Here is a 21,269-nt window from a genome sequence, read left to right on the forward strand (position 1 = left end):
AGGTAAATCATTAATGTACTGTATTTACTCGAATCTAGGCTGACCCCGATTCTTAGCCGACCCCCTAAAGTCCGAAGCCAACAAAAAAAACTATATTACCTCAAATGTAGGCCGAACAAAAAAAGCGAGGACAGCGTTCACAAAATGCAAACAGCATTTATTGAATCTGAACGTGCAGAGCTCATTCAACGTCGTCGTCACTGTGTTCCTTGTCACTGTAACCTTCAAATAGTGCACTATCTACGGTACCGTCAAGCGCATTAGATATGCTGCACTTTTTAAAGGCGCGCACAGTCAAAGTACCTGGGATGTCGTCCCACGCTGCAGCTACCCAGCCTGCCAGCTGCGATAGCGATGCACGTTTGATGCGGCCCGTTGCCGTTAGCATGTGGTCTTCGTCAGTCAACCAGTCCGTGTAATATTTCCGCAGACGATCCTTGAAAGGTTTGTTGATGCAGACATCAAGTGGCTGCAACTGGCACGTCATGCCGCCCAGTATGACAGCGAGGTCCGTGTTCGCTTGGGCGAGCGCAGCCTTCACGTTGTCGGTCAAGTGCCCATGTTAAGAGTCGACAAGGAGCGAGTTCTTTGTCAAAAGGGCTCCTGGACGCCGTCGCTACACAATCTTAACCCACTGTTCCAGTAGCGCACCCGTCATCCACCCATTCTCATTTGCCCGCACAATGACATTTCTTGGGAAAGTTTCTCGAGCAGGCAGTGTCTTCCTTTTAAATATCATATAAGGAGGGAGTTTATGTCCATCAGCTGTGCAGCACAGCATCACAGTTGCGCGCTGCTTCTCGTAGCCTGCAGAGCGCACCTTCACCTCCTTGGCACCCTTTTTATTTACGGTGTACGCCACTGGCATATCAAAATACACAGCCATCTGGTCGGTATTGCCGATTTGCCCAAGGTTGTAGCCTGCCGCTTCTCTCTTTCGCAGCACGTAGCGCTGAAAAGCTATCAGCTTTTCTTCGAAATCGCTTGGCAACTTCTGGGTGATTGAAGTGCGACGTCGGAGGCTGAAGCCGAAGCTCTTCATGAATTTCGGAAGCCAGCCCCGGCTGGCTTTGAAATCCTTTGACGTTAGGCCTCGCACCCTCGAAAGTTCCCTAGCTTTCGGTTGGAGCACTTCTGTTGTCACTGGAAGGGCAGCTGCTCTCTGCGTCCGAACAAAGTCGGCCAAAACTGTCTCCACTTCGTGGTGACGGCCTTTCTTTGGTCCGCTAAATACCATCCTCATTGCGGCGCACGCAAAAAGCTGCTGTCATTGTCCCCTCCAACGACAGGTGTTTTTCTCGTCGACGCCGAAGTCCCGCCCGGCTTGAAGGTTCGACGATGCCTGTGCGGCTATCACAACTTTTCGCTTTAAAGCGGCACTCTAGTGGCATCTCCTGCTTGGTGCCATCGCGATAACACCACGCCGCACACCGATACGACCGACACGACACAGGTTAAAATGGCGACCTCGGTTGTGTACGGTTGGGTACTGGCACGGCTAGTAGCGGCTGCGATACTGACTTTTCTAGATGGTGCGTTTTTTAAAATCCTCGAATCTAAGCCGACCCTAGAGTTTGGAATATGATTATTTGAAAAAAGCTATCAGCCTAGATTCGAATAATTGCGGTATATTAAAAAGAGCAGGGGACCAAGAACGCTTTCCTGTGGTACCACAGAAGTGACTTTAGAATAAGTGGAGTTGTAGTTGTTAATGGAGGTAAACTGAAGTCTAGCGTTGAGGAAGTCCGCAATCCAACTAATAACAGCAGGGTGAATATTCAACCGAGTTAGTTTGAGCATAAGCTTATGATAAGGAACACGATCAAATGCTTTTGAAAAATCGAGAAAAATGGCATCTATTTGACTGCCAGCATCGATGGATGAATGCAAATCATGAACGAATCTGGCAAGTTGTGTGTCACAAGAGAAGCCCTTGCGAAAACCGTGCTGGTTTTTGAAAATAAAATTGTTGTTTTCCAGGTACTTAAAAATTTGACTATGAATGAAGTGTTCGAGAAGTTTGCAGGAAGTATTGGTTAGGTGATAGGGAGATAATTAAGCGGAGAAGAACGATTACCTGGTTTGTTTGAGAATGGCTATCTTATTATTGAAACCATGTTGGTCAGAACTGGTAGAAATCTTAAGGTTATTTAGTAGGCATAATATACCAGTTTGACTGACTAATATTTCGGACATTGATATGTTAGGACGATTATTTAAGCTGGGCGCTGACGAGACGTCCACGTTAGTGAATGCAGAACGGAAAGCATCGTTAAATAGCTGGGCACACTGGGTTTCAGGAACTGGAATCCCATCATTATCGGTAAGAATTATATCAGGATTGTTATTTGGGTTTATCATTTTCCAGAATCTGTGAGGGTTATTTGCTAGCATAGATAATTCCTTGTTGAAAAAGTGGCGTCTGGTTGACTTGGGGGATGTGTGGTAAAGCTTTTCGCAATCCTGTTTAGCTGTTTTTCTCCTAAACCAACACTATGTTTCACCATTAGCCAAATTACCAGACATTCATGTACAGAGCCATGCAATTGCAAACAGCTTTTATATTAAAGATTATTGCTGGTTTGAGTGACTTTACTTTAGGGGGCTTGTACAGGTGTCCCTCCATATCCTTATTGCAAAGAATCTTACCGAACCCGTAAGGTCAAATGCATGGTTAGCTTTAGTCCTTTCTCATTTTCATTTGGCAGCTTGTAAAATGGCATGCGAGCACTAGTCAGTGCTTTGTTTATTCACTTCTGAGTCTTTTGCTGTGCACTGTTTCCATGCTATGATTGAAAAAGACCTTTCACTGTTTCCTGTGTTTAAAAGGGACCCAACACTGGCCAAAACGTGTCGTTGGGATTGAGGTGCAAAATAAAAGGTCTTGCCTCATATTCTAGGAATTGAGCCCTCCAGTATCCAAGAAACGAAGGTTTGTAATTTTAATTTGGCATTGAAAATTGCGTAAAACAAACCGAAGTGCCAGCTTGTGCTGAAACTCTGCCGTTATCGGTGTATCCTGCAAAATAACCACATCTCTGTAAAATATCGCTGGATTTACAGCAGTGTGCACGTCTTTTTTTTTGTGTCCCCAGGCCCCATCGTTGTCGACAATAGATCATTGAAATGGAGAGGTCAGTTCCTACGGATGTGGCACTCAAGTTTGAGCTTGAAGTATTCTATTAGCAACATGCCCGATGAATCGGAAGGTGACGAAATCTCGAACAACATAGGTGTAGGTTAGGAAACTGGCGACGACCGCAATGATTGAATGATTCTTGATGGAGCATTGCAAATGGTACCTCAAAACAAAGTTGTTCTGAGAAAAACTTGGCATTTTTTGCACAGTTATATAAGCACATAGATATACTTTCTGTAAGTATGTGCAGATAGTATGAGGAGGCATTTTTTTTTGCTCTCAAGAGGGTCCAAGTTAGATATGTGGATTATATGCAGTGGTGGGTAATGGCTGCGAGTATATACGGTATCAGCTGTGTGCCTAGAGCAGTTGTGTGCAATCGGAAGGATCATCAGAAAGCCACCTGTTGCCTCCTTGATCATGTTAGTGAAAGCAGGACCAGTCCTGTAAGCTTTTCGCTGTGTTTTAGGTTGTCATAATCCACAGCTTGAAGCATATTCTACTTTTTCCGAGATGATTGAGCTCACAAATGTTACATTTCGCCTACTTCTTTGTGTAATCTGGTGTTTTTAAGGTCTTTCAGTGTATTTTCTGCCCATCTCTTTTGTGGATTGTCTTCTGTGCTAAGGAGCATGAACTATGCATTCTGAAATCTGCCTTTTTAGCATTTCTGCCCACACATTCACCTTGATAGTGCTTTTCTGGAAGGCTTCTTAGAGCTTACGGAAGCTTGTCCTCAGAGCGCATTTGAATACCCGCTGCGGTGGCTCAGTGGTTAGGGGGCTCTGCTACTGATCCGGAGTACCACCGCAGCGGCAGCGTTTCTTTCACTCCCTTCTTTATCCCATCCCTTACAGCGCAGTTCAGGTGTCTGCTGAGATGCAAGACAGGTACTGCGCCATTTCCTTTCCCTAAAAAAAACAATTTTCAAGTCCACCAGAACTTCATCGAGAACATGCGCTTGCTTGAAGGTGATCCTTACCTGTTCATGCTTATTTATTTATTAAATACTTCAAGTACCCACAAATAGCAGTTGTGCCTGAACAGTGATGCATTGAGATACATAAAACATTCATGAATGGAGCATAAGTCAGCTTAGGCACTCTACACACAAGTAATAATAGAATAGATACATGGGTACATATGTAGTTGAGCTTGTGTTGCTGTCCGAGGAGGAAAAATAAAAAATGGGCTGAAAGAAGCTAACAGTTGAGAGGCTAGCTTGCATAGCTCGCAGCAGTAAGCATGGAAGATTATTTAAACATGTGTTGAATGCGCATCATTGGGCATATACACTGCAACAGTCGTATAGAACGGCCGACTGCTTCAGGCGTTTGGTCTAAGCACATTCAAATAAAGCACTGCTGTCAACGTGGGAAAGTCAAATACACCATGCAAACATTTCTTCAAGAAAACAGAGACATAACTCTCATCCTATAAAGAGTGAAATAAGCTTTAGAAGTGACAACAGGCAGTTCCAGTCAAAGTGGTATCACCTACATATACTTCATCTTGTAAGTTCCTTGCAGCGCTATGGAAATAGAGACCTCCCAAGCCAATCAGTAGAGCACATTAGTGTTCCTCCGTGCCTCTTCATCTGCATGTCGTCTGCTTGCGGTGTACACAGCTATGGTTAGAAAATAATATGAATTGACGCTGTCTGTGCATAGGAAATACGTGGTCGCAAAGGAAACTTGCACTCCATTCGAACAGAGATGTTAAGAATCCATATCATTGCATTTTGCACTGCAGCAGGTCATGACTGATAAGGTTGAAAGCTCAATTTGTATCAACTGAAAAAGTCACCTTCTGTTTGCTTTCTCTTTTTGCCTTGCCAGGTCATGCCACATTTCAGCTGGGAAAAGCTGGAATCATTTTGTAGGGGCAGGTACTTTTTCGTGTGAAGGAATGTTGATTTATGGCTTCTTGGACAGGCCACAAAAACTGCTTTCTAGTGAAAAGAAGTAGTCTGTAGTATGAAATATTTGCATGAATAATTAGTGAAGACTGTTTGGTGTGCTCAAGCCGCTATCTAGTGTCGTATCATGTTCCCCTAAATCTGATATGCTCGTCTTGCAGCGTGGAGTTTCTTTCTTGACTGAAATGTTAGTTACATCACTTTAAATTTACCTTTATAGTAACAGTGGTATGAACCACTCATGCCTAACAAGGTTTTGTGTGTTGCCCATTCCTCTCTTTTTTTCATTTCCAGGCAGCTGCTCCTTGTTAAAGATGACTACTTTGTGTCAATGCGGGAAGAGCCCCGCCTTGGCATGATCAGAGTTTCTTTTGATGAAGATGCTTGTACACTGACACTGACAGTGAATGGATATCCACCACTGGTACTTGATATCTCTGCACCAGAGGAAGAAACCAAGCCTTCATTTTCTGTCAGGTAAGTAGCAAGTAGTAGCAAGGTCAAGTAGTGCTTCTAGCATGCTGCCTGACTGCACAGTTTGCTTGGTTGTTCGGGGCAGCTGTCTGCAGATCTTTAGGTGAGAAGTTTAACTCAGCCATATAAGTGGCGGCAGCACCAAATTTTTGTTCTTTCTTTTGGATGGCACGCAAGACATTAGTAAACATGGATCACTTCGTGGAAGTATCCTGTGGCTGGTAAATATTTTATAACTGAATTTCTTCTCTGTGCAGTTTGTCTGGCTACTGAAGTCAAAGCTACATTGAAGAAATCCAATTATGAATGATTTGTCGGGCATAGGTGAATTCCACATATTGATACTTGTTAACTAGTGCCTTATGTTCCGTTCAAAGAGATAAATCACTCAGTGCAAGATTTTGTGTGGTGAACCCTTGAACGCTCGCATTTCAGTCATACTAGAAAACTAAAAGCTCTTGTGCTGGCATCCGGTTGGTTAGTTGCCTGCAGTGAGCAGTAAATACAGGAGTGGTGAGTCTGCTGATAGTGTGTGAGCTCTAACACAATCAGTTTAGCAGTAAGCACAGCTACTGCAGAACTCAAGTATTCAACACATCTACGCTTCTGCGCATCATCGCTGTGTCAAATGACCTTTGTGACTATCACTGCTTGTTCTAATCTTGATACATTCCACAGGCAGCTGTCCAAGCACTATTAGCACTGACATTGCGTTTGCTTATATTCTGTTTCTTGGGCTTTTTTAGTGCGAGAGCACTTATATGCTTACCAACACCCACCAAGAATCTTGTCACCATGCGTATGTATGTTCTTTCGATCTTTTGCCGTTGCCTAGCAACCACAGTTACAACCTGAGCTCACCCGAGTTACTCTGGTAAGCTCGGATAGTAGCTGGAGGATATGTTACCTGGGGATAAGCTCGATGTGCAGTGGCACATCGTTAACCGCTGCGCCACCGCGATGGTAGGGGTATGAGAACTCGCTGCCATCTATGAATGTTCACTCATTCATTCTTTATTTCCCATTCTCATAAATGGAGGAGGCCGCCGCGGTGGCTGAGTGGTTATGGCGCTCGGCTGCTGGCCCGAAAGACATGGGTTCGATCCCGGCTACGGCAGTCGAATTTCGATGGAGGTGAAATTCTAGAGGCCCATGTACTGTGTGATGTCAGTGCACGTTAAAGAACCCCAGGTGGTCGAAATTTCCGGAGCCCTTCACTATGGCGTCTCTCATAGCCTGAGTCGCTTTGGGACGTTAAACCCCCATAAACGAACCATAAATGGAGGACGTCTAGGTAAAAGTTGTATGCAAGCAGCTTGAGGAACCCTCGAATCCCATACAAGCAACAGCAGCAGAAGGCATACACACACGTTAAGAAGAGAACGACTAGTTCTGTATATATGGGCATTAACTCACTAATGATATGATGTCATACTCTTAAGGTGGTGCTTAAAGGGACTATGCAACGAATAAAAAGTCACTTGTAAATGTTTTCAATGCTTAGAAATGATGCTAAGAAGCATTCACATGAAGTATGAGTCTTCAGAACTGAGCTGGCAATTTATTATGAACTTTTAAAAACCGTGTTTTTTAAAATTCGGGGGCCGATTGGTGTGCTCGTAGTGACCGACCGATTTTGGAACTAAAATCGTGAAACAAAGACGTCACACTACCCACGACGTCGCCAGGCCACCACACGCTCTCATTCGCTGGAGCCACGGCAGCCACGACGTCACGGGCACACTTCCGGTAGCCGTGAAAGTCGTCTGCTCGTGCCGCCGCGCGACCCTCTCGGGCAAGCGCGAGCCAGGGCATTGCCTTCGCGCATATGGTTTGAATTTTCCTGTGCCGCTTCCTTCTGTCAAGAGTTTTGGAGCCACTCACACGGCTCTTCGTGCGCACGCATAGGGCTCGATGCCCATCATGGCCGTAAAAGCGAGCAGTCGCACCTCGAGGTCCGGGTTTATTACTGCTAATTACCACAGATGACAAGCAAAGAAACCTGACGCGCGCCGCAATCCAGGAAAGCGAAGAGACCGGAGAGATGCCGCCACGCCGCCGACGCTGCTGCTGGGGGGCTAGGAGCGATAACCGGAAGTTGCAAAATAAACGTCAGCAGATGACGTATTCATGGGCGGGGCCCAGTCCCAGAGCTGTTCTCTTTATTTTCTTCTGGTGCTCCTCGTGTACAAGTTGAGGGGGAGAGGAGGAGCGTAATTTTTAATCGTCTATATCTTCGCTGTTATTGATGCTAGCTCAAAAATTCTTGCACTGGGGTGACGAGTGATCGAATGCCAATCTCTCGTCTGCTTTACGTAATCTCAATTAATTTATTGCATAGTCCCTTTAAGTGTCCCCTCCAATTAAAGAATGAACACCTGGTTTCGCACGTCTACTCGGTTTAACTACCCCCACCAAATATTTTTGTTCATGTTGTAAGGCGGGGGTTTATTTAAAAGAGCTGGGAGGAAGGGAGCAGCGGCGAGAACAATCCGAGGGCAACCAGGTTGGGCACAGACACACGTGGCGATAGCGATACGGCTGACGCGCAGGGCCATCTTCTTCCTTCTCACGAGTCATCTGCTTTGTCTGAGTCATCATCTTCTTCACATTGTGTATTGTTCTCAAAAAGGTGCTGCATTTATTCTTGCTGCGTTCCTTTTCTCTTCTTATCATTCATTTTGTTTGTGTGCTGTACTAATGTATATTTCTATTTTTATATCTCTTTTGTTGGTGTATATTGGCCTGCGGCAATCAGGATCATACCTTCCGTGTAGCTTTTTATATTGCGCAGTGTTACTTCATCTGGTTGATTTTTCATCATCTGTATTCATCTGTATTTTTCATTATTTAACTCACCCCCTTACTTAATACCCTGTCTATGGTACAATGAATACAGTGGAACCCCGTTCATACGTTTTTCACCGGACTGCGAAAAAAAAACGTAACAGCCGGGAAAACGCAACAGTGAGGAAAGGTCTGAAAATTATTGAAAACAGTGCAGCTTTGCCTTGAAACAATTTATTTCAACATGAAGTGAGCTTAGGTCTTAAAAAAATCGAGAATGGTCGATTGCCGTTTTTTCTGTTCGCTGGAAAACACCACGCGTTTCTCGATGGCCTGGAAAGCCGCATTGCTCTCAGCGTCGCTTTGAGGTGCGACGTACCTGCGGAGGAGGTCCAGAGCCGTGACGGCTTCTCCAAAGCTCGGGTCCGCCAACTCCCCGGAATTATGCGGCTCGTGCTCCTCGTCGTCATCACAGTCTGAGGCTTCACTCGCGACCGAGTCTGCAACGATCTCGGCGATACTCTGACACTCAGACGTCACGACAGCAGCATCCACGGCAACGTAGTCGTCATACGTGACTCCCGTGGCACCCAGCGCATTCAAAGCTTCACTCAGCTCTTGATCATGAGAGCTGCTTCCGTCTCTTCAGCTTCCGTGGCAGTTTCCTCTCCGCCGTCCATGCGAAAGCCACACCGCGCGAAGCAGTGCTGTGCAGTTGACGCGCTCACTGCAGTCCACGCTGAAGCGACGTAGTGCATAGCGTCCAGTATTGAAACGATCGTAGGCTGCTGTCCGCGATCAATACGCGCCAGACAGCGCTTTACGATGGACTTCCTGTACGAGTGCTATAAGGTCTTTATGACGCCGGCATCCAACGGCTGCAAGTGGCTTGTAGTGTTTGCAGTAAAAAAAAACAAGCTTAACGTTCCGAAGAAACGACGAGTCTCTTGGGTGGGCAGCACAATTGTCCAGAAAAAGGACAACACTCCTGCACTGGGAGCCCATCTTGTTTTCGAAGTAACGAAGAAATTCTTCGAACAAAGAACCCGTCATCCATGCACGACTGTTGCTTCTATAGTGACATGGCAGCAGGCGAATGTTCTTTAAGCACCGTGGTTTTCGGTATTTTCCGATTACGCATGGCTTCAGCTTGTCCGAGCCATCCATACTGCAGCAAAGGAGCGCCGTCAACCGTTCTTTGCTGCATTTGCCTCCGTGGCATGCTTCGCCCTTCAGGCTTAACGACTTGGATGGCTGAACCCGAAAGAAAAGACCCGTTTCGTCGGCATTGTAAATGTCACGAGGCTCATACCCCTCAATTATGGCAGATAGTGTGGCCTTCCAGTCGTCGACTGTTTCCAAGTTTACACTTGCTGCTTCCCCGGATACCGTCTTATACGCGATGCCGTGCCTCTTCCGGAAACGGTCGATCCAGCCATTTGACGCCGCAAAGTCACTGATGCCCAGTCGGTTGGCTACTTCCATCGCCTTCTCGCGCAAAATGCTGCCGTCGAAGTTAACACTGGCAGCGCGAGCTTGTTTAAACCAAGTAAGAAGCGACTCGTCGAGGTTTCCATACTTGGCGCCACGAGCCTGCTTAGCTTTCGGGCCGAAGAGCGCGGCATTCCCTTGTATCTCGGCACGCTTCGAGACGATGCCGTTAAACGTCGACGGTGGCAGACCAAGATCCTTGGCGATGTCGACTCTTTTCCGCGCTGGCTACCTGTCGACTGCGTTGAGAACATCCAGCTTTTCCTCGAGGGAAAGCGCCTTGCGCTTGCGCGACGTCATCAAAGGACGACAAATCGCTCGCGGTGTTAGCGAGGCCCGACGAGGTGTAGGTGTTGACGGGAGGACACGGGCGACTCGGATGGGTTGAACCGCACAAACAAGAAAGACTCGATTAGCAAGGCCTGACGAGGCGTAGGCAGCGTAGCTGTTGACGGAAGGACACGGGCGACTCGGATGGGTTGAACCGCACAAACAAGAAAGACTGGATTGCTGCGGGCCCGCGGGTTTTACTCGCTTCAGCTGACGAGGCAGTGGCCATCTAGTGGCACTCTCCAACTCGCGTACGGCTTTTCATGGCCTCCGAGATTACCCACGTGCGTGCAAGGGGGTGATCTCGGAGGCCATGGTCTTGTAGCCAGTTCCGTAGCCAAGCCTGGCCAAGACTCGTCAAAATGGCAGTTGGCGCGTATTGCCCGGCCGGGTTCGGGGTGCCAGGTTGCGACGTATCATGCGGGAACGTTTTCACAGCTACAACGTAACAGCGGGGTACCCAATACATTGGATCCTATGGGAGCTATGCCGGGACCGGACGAAAACAACGTAACAGCCGGGAAAACGCAGCAGTGAGGAACGTAACAGCGGGGTTCTACTGTAAATAGATCAAAATGCACATTGTATAAATAGAGCCACAGTTTGACTCTTGCATTCAGCAGGAACCGTGGAGCAAGCAGTGCTGAAGTTATACCCAAGTCTTTCTGGCATCATACCAGTTAGGTGATGGCAAAGAGAAATGGTCTTGGTTGTTAGTACTTTTAAAACTGGCAAAATTTCATTTAAAACCAGCCAGAGGGATAAGTGTTTTCAGAAACTTCAGCTCAGTGTACTAGAAAGAGGTGTAGCGCAAAGAATACAGAGAAGCCCTGACTTATCTATAAGGATTTTGAAGGCTATATGGCTTTCCATTATAGCTGCATGGCTGTGCTCAAGCAGCTACCGATCACAATTACAATGTATTGTTAATTTGAGCTCACTTAATTGAGCAGCCAGTTTATTCAAACTGATGCTTTGTTCTTGTTAGCATCAAGACCATTAAAAAGGTTCCTATTAATTTGAACTCTGCATAGTGCGAGCAAATTATTGGTCCCCTTTAAGCTCTAATTATTGAATCGTCTGTATTTCTGTTCGGAATCTACTCCAGTCAGGGGACTTCTCCAAGAGCATGGAGTATCACTGTTCTGGAGTGCTCAGCTTGATGTTAGTAACAAAAGCAGATTCACTTTTTACTGAATATGAAAACTAAACTGGTGTTGGCATCCCTGTTAGTGTGGAACAGTGCAACAAAAATAGAATTGAAACTCCTGTTATCTTGCCAAGCTTTAGTTGAGCAGTATTTTCATGAGCACGAAGACATATGCTGCTGTAGAGTTTTTCGTGCATCTGCTTCTTTTAGCTTGCCCTAGGGGAAAGAATAGTGGCATAAACTGTTTGAGGCACCTTTCTGTCACAGTATTTAAAGATGCGCTGCTCTGAGAGATGTAAAGCATCTGTGTTCATATGGCTGCATCATGCTCAGTATGATTATGGCTACACTGTTCTTTTGGGATATTTTGTTTCTGAAACAAAAGTTTATTTTGCTGTTAGTGACAGAAATCTCACAAGAAACTAAAGGTGCAAGTGTGCAGAAGTCACTATGGCTTTAAGTGCGCATGGGCACATGCACAGTCATAGCTTATAAAGGAAGAATGGGTGTGCAAAGTATTAAGTATAAAATTAGCAGCACTTCACAAATCATGACAGGTTTAAAGCTTTAGCCCTCAAGCATCTCAAGTTGCACACCAGGATTCACATGACTAGAGTATGGGTAGCGAATGCTGCTCTGTGAAGCACCGCGTCGTGAAGAAAAACAGTTTGAAAACCTGTTCACCCATTTTCCATAGTCCCCGCAGGGGGGTGTCTGCAGCTTGCAGGCGTTGGTGAGTGGCAACGCCACGGGTTCCCGAGCATCCGCAGGGACATCCCCGCAAGGGGATGATGGTGAACCGTGCATCATCACGGACCCGAGCACCCGCGCCTAGCCGTGCGTGGCATTGCCCTGTCCGGGGAAAAGGGGATCCTGGTGGTTGAGCCGATGCCGAGCGTTTGGACCTTTAAGGCCCCTGCGCAGAGGCAACACCCCACTTTGGCCCAAGCTTCCTGTAGACGGCACCTCCGGCCTGACCCGACCAGGGGAAAGGGGAAATCGGCAGTCGCCTTTTCCTATCCTCCCCTCCGTCTTTCACTTTCCTATCATCTATCTTACAACTTTCCTCTCTCCTCCTCTCTTTTCGGTTTTTTCACTTTTCATAGGCGGCGAGGATTAACCTTGTGTGGCCAACCACCCTGAGTTGCATCATATTTAGTTATAGTTGAGGTGTACAGCTGGCGTGGGCAGGCCTTCCTTGCAAGTTCCAGTCCCGTCCCCTGGTGGGACTTCATGGTGGGTCCGAAGAACTTAATATTTTATGGCTCCCCCACTTTCAAAACCTGATCGCTCTCTGAAAAGAGGGCGGAACGAAGCAGAAGATTTTTTCTCAAAAAAGAAACCAACATTCTCAAAGTTCCATGTCATACGCAGTCAATGTGAAAAAAAGCAAGCTCGTATAATATCCCCATTTCTCGTGTCCAAATGCTTAACCGATACCTTAGGCCTCGACTACAAGGTCTCAAAAATAGCCAGCAGTGACTTACTGCTTGAATTACGTGACAGCATCCAGTGTCCCAAACTCTCAAACATTGCATCTATAGGCGACATCTCTGTCTCCGTGACCCCCCACCGATCTCTCTACACAGTCCGAGGCGTAATCTCTGAAACTGACTTTATTCACCTGACAGAAGCTGAAATGCTTCAAGGACTATCTGACCAAAATTTTATTGACGTTCACAGAATTAAAATCCGCAAGGACAACAAGGAAATAGATACTAAACACATGGTCCTTAAACACCAGCACCTTGCCCGAAACTGTCGGAGTTGGATATCTTAAGGTCAACGTCAGACACTGCATACCAAATCTCCGCCGATGTTTCAATTGTCAGAAGTTTGGCCACGGCTCACAAAGTTGCCGTGGCCGAAAAACTTGTGCGAAATGCGCTTTGAAGGACCCCCATTCTGAGGAATGTGACGCAGCCCTACGCTGCGCAAACTGTGAAGGAGACCATGCTGCATACTCCAGGGTGTGTCCATCCTGGAAGAAGGAAAAGGAGATAATCACCATAAAGATCGAAGAAAACATTTCATTTAGAGAAGCGAGAAGGTGATTTGCCCGCAACAACCAATTCTTCACAGCGAAATCCAGCTTCGCTGATGTGGTGCGCAGGGGCCTAGCACCACACAGCACTCTGGCTCCTGGCGAGGCGGCTTCTACAGAGCCGATGGCAGGGTCATCCACGCCCCAGGCAGGGACAGCGAAGGCTGCTGTGTCACCCTCAAAGCAGGGAGCGCCGGTCCATGGGTCGGCATCCCGCACGACTTTCCCCGTCGGGGGAGGTCTGAAATACAAAACACCCGCGGCAAAGCCGCGGTCCTCCACCACCTCTCGTGAGGTAATGGACATAAGTCCTCCCTTGCCCCGCTGCAGCGGCAAGGGACCACACAACTTAGGACCACAGAAAAAAAACATTCTTAAAAAATATCGAGTCTTTCGGTGTGACCAAGAGACCTCAAGCAGGCTCTCAGGAGGCGCTGCTATTGTTGTCCAGGGTGGTGTTGCTACTCGAAAAATTGACCTAAAAAACATCATATGAAGCAGTTGCTGTCACTGTCCTCGATTTTAAGACAATAACAATATGTTCCATATACATTGAACCTCACCTAACAGTCACGCTTCAGGATTTAGAAAGTCTCCTAATACAACTTCCGGAACCATATCTTTTAGTTGGGGATTTTAATGCTTACTCCACTTTTTGGGGAAGCGAACAAACAGATGTCAGAGGCTGGATTTTAGAAGATTTTATCCTCTGCAACAATGTATGCCTCCTGAACACAGGCAAACAGACTTACTGTTCTCCAAGCAGTGGGAAAATGAGCTGCCTAGATTTATCTTTTTGTTCACCAAGTGTTTTTACCGATTTTAAATGAGATGCTCTTGACAACCTGTATGGGAGCGATCACCTTCCTGTCATAATAAGCCTGTCATCTTCACCAACAGTCATCCCCACAAAACCACACCGTTGGAAGTTACATTTAGCTAACTGGGAATTGTTCAGAGAACGGGCCAGTTTAGAGAATATTGCTTTAGTAAATCTCGACATAGACGAAATAAATGACGCATTCACATCATGCATCCTTACTTCCGCACGCTTATCAATCCCAAAATCATCAGGAGTGGTCCGTCAGAACCACAAAGTGTGGTACACATGTGAATGCAAGGAAGCAAAAAAATGGCAAAATAAAGCATGGGGAGTCTTTCGCAGATACCCAACACACGAGAACCTCATCCATTTCAAAAAGGCCAGAGCACAAGCACGGTATATTCGGCGCAATGCCGAAAAAACATCCTGGAAAGCTCATGTGTCTTCTATATATAGTTCAACCCCATCAAAGAAAATGTGGGAGCAATTTCGAAAATTAAATGGTAGCTACTCGCCCTTCACAGTTCCTTTTTTCACAACACCCGGTACACAGACAAATATAGGAGAACAGGCAGACACATTGGGGGAGCACTTTACTGCAGTTTCAAGTTCATCACACTATAGCCAGTCATTTTTGAAATACAAAAGTACGGCCGAAAAACACGGGCTCCCAACAAGTGGAGGGGTAAATGAAAAATACAATTGTCTAATTACCCTCCAAGAAATTAATAAAGTACTGTATGCCGGCAAAAAAATTGCTCCAGGACACGACCAGATACCCTACGAAATGCTTGCCTATCTTTCCCAGCCTGCCATAGAGGCACTCTTGAATTTTTTATACAAAATATTCACAGAAGGAAAAATAGCTAAGGAGTCGAAGAAAGCCATCATAGTGCCACTCCTGAAACCTGGGAAACCACCAACTTCCCCAAGTATCTATAGGCCGATAGCCCTCACAAGCTGTCTTGTGAAATCTTTTGAAAGTGTCCTTAATATAAGATTAACATTTGTTCTTGAATTCCGCGAACTTCTTGATGTCCATCAGTGCGGTTAAAAAAAGGGACGCTCAACGACAGACCATTTAGTTTGCCTCGAAAAGAAGCTTTTATACACAAACAGCATTGTCTTGCCGTTTTCTTCGATATGGAGGAGGTGTATGATACAGCCTGGAGGCTTGGGATCCTCTGCGAGCTAGTGGATCTAGGTATCCACGGCAGGATGTTGAACTGCCTAAATGACTTCCTTTCTGACCGCTCATTTCAAGTACACCTGGGATCAACCCTTTCCAGGAACTTCGTTCAAGAGAACGGGGTTCCTCAGGGGTGTATTTTAAGCACAACACTGTTTATTGTAAAGATGAATTCCATAAGGAAAATAATCCCAAAGTCCATGATGTACTCAGTCTATGTCGACGACCTTCAAATAGCTTGTACATCATCCAATGTAGCAACATGTGAGAGACTAACACAGTTAACAATAAACAAACTAGAGACATGGGCAGACAGAAATGGATTCCAGTTCTCCACACAGAGAACAGTGGGCATGCTGTTCTCACTAAAACGAGGTCTACAATCCAACCCCAGCTTACATCTAAACAAAATCGAACCGCCTATAAAAAGTGAAGCAAAATTTCTGGGCATTATTTTTGACAAAAAGCTGACATTCCTAGCATATATTAATGCTAGGAATGTCACTGTCGTTCGTTCTACCTTAGATTACGGATGTATAGTTTATGGGTCAGCAAGGCCATTGTATCTTAAACGACTGTATCCAGTACATAATTTAGGTTTGTGTCTTTCCACTGGTGCATATAGGACGTCGCCCATAGACAGTCTGTATGTAGAAACTAACGAAGCATCACTTACAGACAGAAGAACAATGCTAACGTGTTCATACATCCTAAAAATCCATTCACTGCCTAAACATATGTCACCAAATAGCAACAAAGTGTCATCTAGAACATTCTTTAACAACAAACCACAGACTACTAGGACACTGCTCTTGCGTTTTGAAGAGATGTGCCAAAACCTCGGCCTACTGTACACATTACCTGACGTTGCTCGAAGACTCAATCTGCTGCCTCCATGGTATCATTTTCCTACAATCTGCGATTTTACTCTTAAGCAGTTCTGTAAAAAACTAACCGACAGAAACATATTCTGCAAGAATTTCTTGCACTTGAAGAGGAATACAGTACCTTCAGAGCTTCTCACACAGATGGTTCAAAAACAGATGCTTACGTTGGAAGTGCAGTGGTACAAGGGAATTGCAATTAGATAGTAAGGCTTCCACAGTGTGCATCAATCTTCACTGCGGAATGTTACGCCGCCTATGTAGCCTTTGAACAAAGTAAAGGAGAACCTCAAAAACAGTATTATTTACACCGACTCGCTAAGTCTACTTACAGCTCTCCACTCTAGAAATGCAGCCTCTTCTATACTTGGTGATATCATACACAACATAGTAATAGCCACAGCTAAAGGACAAAACCTAAAGCTCTGAAGGGTACCAAGTCATATCGGAATTAAAGGCAACGAGAGAGCAGACTTATGCGCTGCTCAAGCACGTGACAAGCAAATAAAGTAAATATTCTGTTAAAAGATTGCATTAACTTAATACATCGTAACATAAGACAGAAATGGCAGTCCACGTGGAACAACGAAGTATAAAACAAACTACACAATGTGAAACCAGTTATAAGTGAATGGAAGTCCTGGACCCATCAGGAACATTTTCAGGAAGTGATTATCTGCCGTCTTCGTATAGGGCACACGCACCTCACGCACAATTTCCTACAGACAAAACAAGATCAACCTGTTTGCGAAGAATGCGGAGACAAAGTTACGATTAACCACATTTTATTGTCTTGTGCAAAACTAGAAAAACTAAGGAAAAAGTACTTTACTAAATTTTATACCGAATGCATTCCTTTTCATCCTGCACTGCTTTTAGGAGATAATGCAGTTATTGATATGTCATGTGTTTTTAGCTTTCTCAAAGAAACTGGATTTTTCAAGAGACTAAAATTTTTTACCCACTGGTCTGTTTGTGTTTCAGTACACCTCAACTACTTTCTCATTGCAGAGAAAAGGGCTGAGGTTTTATTTGGTTGGTTAGGGGCCTGCAGTCCTCGCCCAGCCAAGGAATGGGTGATGAGGTTACCTGACCTCCGTTACAACTGTTAATGTTAGCCATTTATAAATCTTGTGTTTGCTCTGAATACTGGGTAGAAGGAAATAACTTTTCAAGCTTTCTACACCGCCATAAGATTTTATCTCTAAAAATCGGCAGAAAACAATTCCTGATACCTTGAGCTTGGCGCATGATAGCCTTGGTTGCTTATGCGCCATTATACCCAACACAACACAACACACATTTTCCATAGTATGTTCCAGTCATCAAGTGCTCTCTCCTTCTCAGTGCACATGCATGCACTCACAAAGACTAGTGAAAGGAAAGGTTAGCTACCAAACCAAGAGATATCCTATAAATGCTTGTAAGGGCCACACCCATGTATGGGCCACACTCCATTTTCAGGAAAGAAATATTACGGAAAAATGAAAAATAATATCCGTGTAAGGGTCGCACCCAATCTTTTCACGACTCGCACGGGAATAGCCTTCGAAATGCACGTGCCGTGGCCTCCGCGATCAGCTCCGGCTGCGGGTAACGGCGCACTTGATCGCGGAGGCAACGCATGCACACAGGAGCTTTCAGGTGCCGCCCACGGATGGCGCCTGAGGTGGCAGCTTATCATCATCAACTTTTTCCTCCGTTGTGAGCTCTCGCTATCCATATCGTCATCAGTATCACCAGCTCCACCCTTTTGCGGCTGTCAAAGGCACGGGAGTTGTGGTAGCGTGGTAGTTCGCTGTCGTTGTGGCTTTCGTGTGCTGTAGCCGAACATTGCAGTTTTAGCACGATAAGGCAAGCACCTTAATAGCTACATGGCTGAGAGTTTGCTGTTGGGAACATGGCAAGCGTGCGGCGGGCAGGAAATTCAACGTGGCCGAGAAGTGTGTGCGACGATGGTGCAACCAAAAGGATGCACTGAGGAACACAAGCTGTAAAAGGCGCGCTTTCCGAGGCAAGCTGTGCAAGTTTCCTGAACTGGAAGAAAAGCTGCTCTGCTAAGTGATGGAAGCGCGGAACGGCTACGCGTTGACAGCGGAAATGCTGCGCCACTTATTGTGGGATGAGCGTGCACCAGAGCACAGCACCTGCTCAGAGTCGGAATACTCTGCGAGTGACGATTGAACATGCAATAAATGCCCCTCATTCCCTGATTGTTGTTTTTAATTAAAAATTTTTTTTTTCTCAAATCGCACGTATGGGCCGCACCCCAAAAATTGGCCCTCAAATCTGGAAAAAAAAGTGTGGCCCTTACACACGTTTATACGGTATCCGGAAACAGGTAGAATCAAACAAGATTTGGCTGATATTCCTGCTATTCCTAATGGACAAACTACAGCCTGCGATGGCTTTGCACTTTGAGCACTCTGTAACAGCTACTGTTTTTGCTTAGTGCAATGAAAAAAAAACTTACCAATTGCTGCTCAGTTCCTTTTTGACTGTGTACCTTCGAAACTCAGCTGGTCTCAACAAACCACGGTGTTCTGTTGAAAGCTGCCACACTGCATTCATCTCCTGCCTTTAGTAGGAGGCATTGTTTGGAAGACTTAGTGATGCACTCATTTAGAAGTTGATCATCAGCCGGGCTGTCTGGTTCAGTATAAAGGCATCTGCTAGTGGCCTTCACTATGTTCTACTGCTTGCATCACTCTTAACCTCTAGCAAACTTCCTAACCTAGCCAGCTTCCCTGCCCTTCCAAGCAGCCAAATTCCTTGACTTAAGGGCTCTGAAAGGGGCTCTAATAAAGTTGTGGCATGCCTGGGATGTGAAGGCACGCTGCTTCGCGAATATTATCCAGGAAGAATTTTTTTAATGCGCTTTGTATGAACAGAGTTATCGGTGGTCAAAATTTGAATTTCAGCGTCTTCGCGCCTTTCCCTCTCCTCTCGTCACGTTTTGCACGCTGGAAGGTCGGCGCCTCTCCGCCGGCTCCACCTCCGGGGAGAGCTTCCTGACCTGCTGGAGCTATGCGGCTTATTGGCCACGGGCATGGTAGCTGCCAGACGTCTGAAAGGATCTAACCAATAGCCATCTCTCAACGTGTATACGTAGATGCGAGTGACGGAGGAGGATGCGAGCATGAAAAAATTGCCGGGAAGGGCTCGCCGACTTTCGTGCGGGATTGTGAGTCCTCTGTTGCTTGTACAAGTGTATTATTTGGCTCAGGTGTTCATGACAACACAATGCATTTATTGAGCGAGTTGATGTCCTCTCCTCGGCAGGTGTTTCAGAGCCCCTTTAATGTAAGCTATGCAGTAACATGAACTGTCGCCTGTGCTCTAATCCACAAACCTGCCTTTTTCATAATGTCACTCTTAAATTGATTTTAAATGGCATTACTCGCTGTGCTCGCTTAATCATCAAGGCTCTGCCCCACAGGCGAGCACTGGCAGAATAGATTGGTTAGGTACTGTTGCCAACACAAAATTCGGGACTCTGGATTTTCAGATATGTTTTGCATTCGGACTGCTTCTGAATGTTTGTGAGTGCGAATATCCTGAGAGCTTGTGGATCTGAAGTTACCATGTGCAACAGCTTAAAACAGGCTGAATGGGCAGTGCAAGAAGTAAGCAATGTTTCACTTTCTCATATCTCAGCAGCACTCGCTGCAGTGCCTTTGGCCTATTTTGATGGTTCTTGCATATCGAAATAATAGTGTCTTGTGAAAGCCAAACCTATTGCACCCAGTGAAATGCATGTGGCCACTTGTTAATGAAATTCGGCTAGGGTATTGCTACAAGGCATATGCTTTTACACAATTTTCTGGCTTATCAGAAGTCTGAAAGTTGTGCATTCACTATCTTGGTGCACTAATATATGCATCTACTTGGTGTTCCCTTCGTTAAAGCATTCAAGTTCAGCAGTCGTGCTATTTCTGCAGAACTTAACCACCATAACCACCATCACTTTATCTCTTTATTCACAGTGTCCATGTTCCTTTATTTTTGCCTCATAGGAGGCATGTGCCTGAGTTGGTGGAAGGGACATTCACAATTTTCTAATCGGACCGACAGTTTTAAGAAAGTGAAAGTGAAGGTTGTAGGCATTGCTCAATGTATTTTACTTACTTCCTTTTTTTTTAAAAAAATAAAGATGGCTAACTGATAGGACCACTGCCCTACCAGATGGCTCTTTCAAACACAGCCACTGGTAGGGCTTGAGAGACCCAGGCTGCTTTTCCCGAGCTCCCGTAAGGCTCATGCTTAGTAAGGTGTGGGTGCGGGCTAGTTGGTAATGCATTGTAAGATGAAAACTGCGAGAAAAACTTACGGACGCAAAGAAAGACAAAGGACAAGCGCTATCCTTCTTTCTTTGCGTCCGTGTGTTTTTTTCGTGCTTTCGTCTTACAAGCTCATGCTTAGCACCATGGTGGGTGGGTGGCAATTGCATTCAATTTATTTGTGTTTATTTCATTGCCATGCACCGTGAGAGGGAGGTAGCTCACAACTCAGTGGGCAGGTTGCCATGTGCCATGGTGGCCAGGTTGTAATAACATCGCAAAGCCACGTGACCTCTCTCAACCAATCATTAACTGCCACCATGGTGGGAAGGCAGTTTGGTCATAATCCAGTGTGCTGGTTACCACCTGCCACAGTGAGCAAATTGTGATGTCAACGTCAAATGACCTCTCTCACCAATCAGGGAATTTCGTGACGGAGAAGCCGGAAATTTTTGTGAGGCGACACCCTAAATGCTCTCACATTAAAAATCTTTGCAGCAGCAGTACATTGAACGAGAAGCATTGCCAGTGAATGTGAAGATAGTGTAGCTACAAATGTGCAATACAGTTGTTTCTCGTTAATATAAACACTTTTGTTCCCGAGCGGAAGTGTCCATAAAGCGAATCGTTTGTAATAACAAATCATGAAAACAACAAAAAGAGCTATTCTGAAAAAGAAAAAAAAATCTTTATAATTGCGGACTGCTTCACGACATAGTGGCAGGCAGTGAAGTGGAAATCGGGCAACCTTGGAAGCTCC

General features: G+C 45.6%; 1 protein-coding gene across 1 annotated transcript in view; it reads left to right on the forward strand.

The window, feature by feature from the left end:
* The window catches only part of LOC144115692 (mitochondrial amidoxime-reducing component 1-like), a 48,060-nt gene that overhangs the window by 13,806 nt on the left and 12,985 nt on the right, over positions 1-21,269 (forward strand). The window contains exon 3 of the mRNA XM_077650164.1: positions 5,352-5,534. Coding sequence (XP_077506290.1) covers positions 5,352-5,534 — 183 coding nt within the window. The remainder of the gene's footprint in view (positions 1-5,351; positions 5,535-21,269) is intronic.

This window comes from Amblyomma americanum, chromosome 1, assembly GCF_052857255.1.
Source record: "Amblyomma americanum isolate KBUSLIRL-KWMA chromosome 1, ASM5285725v1, whole genome shotgun sequence".
Lineage (NCBI taxonomy): Eukaryota > Metazoa > Arthropoda > Arachnida > Ixodida > Ixodidae > Amblyomma > Amblyomma americanum.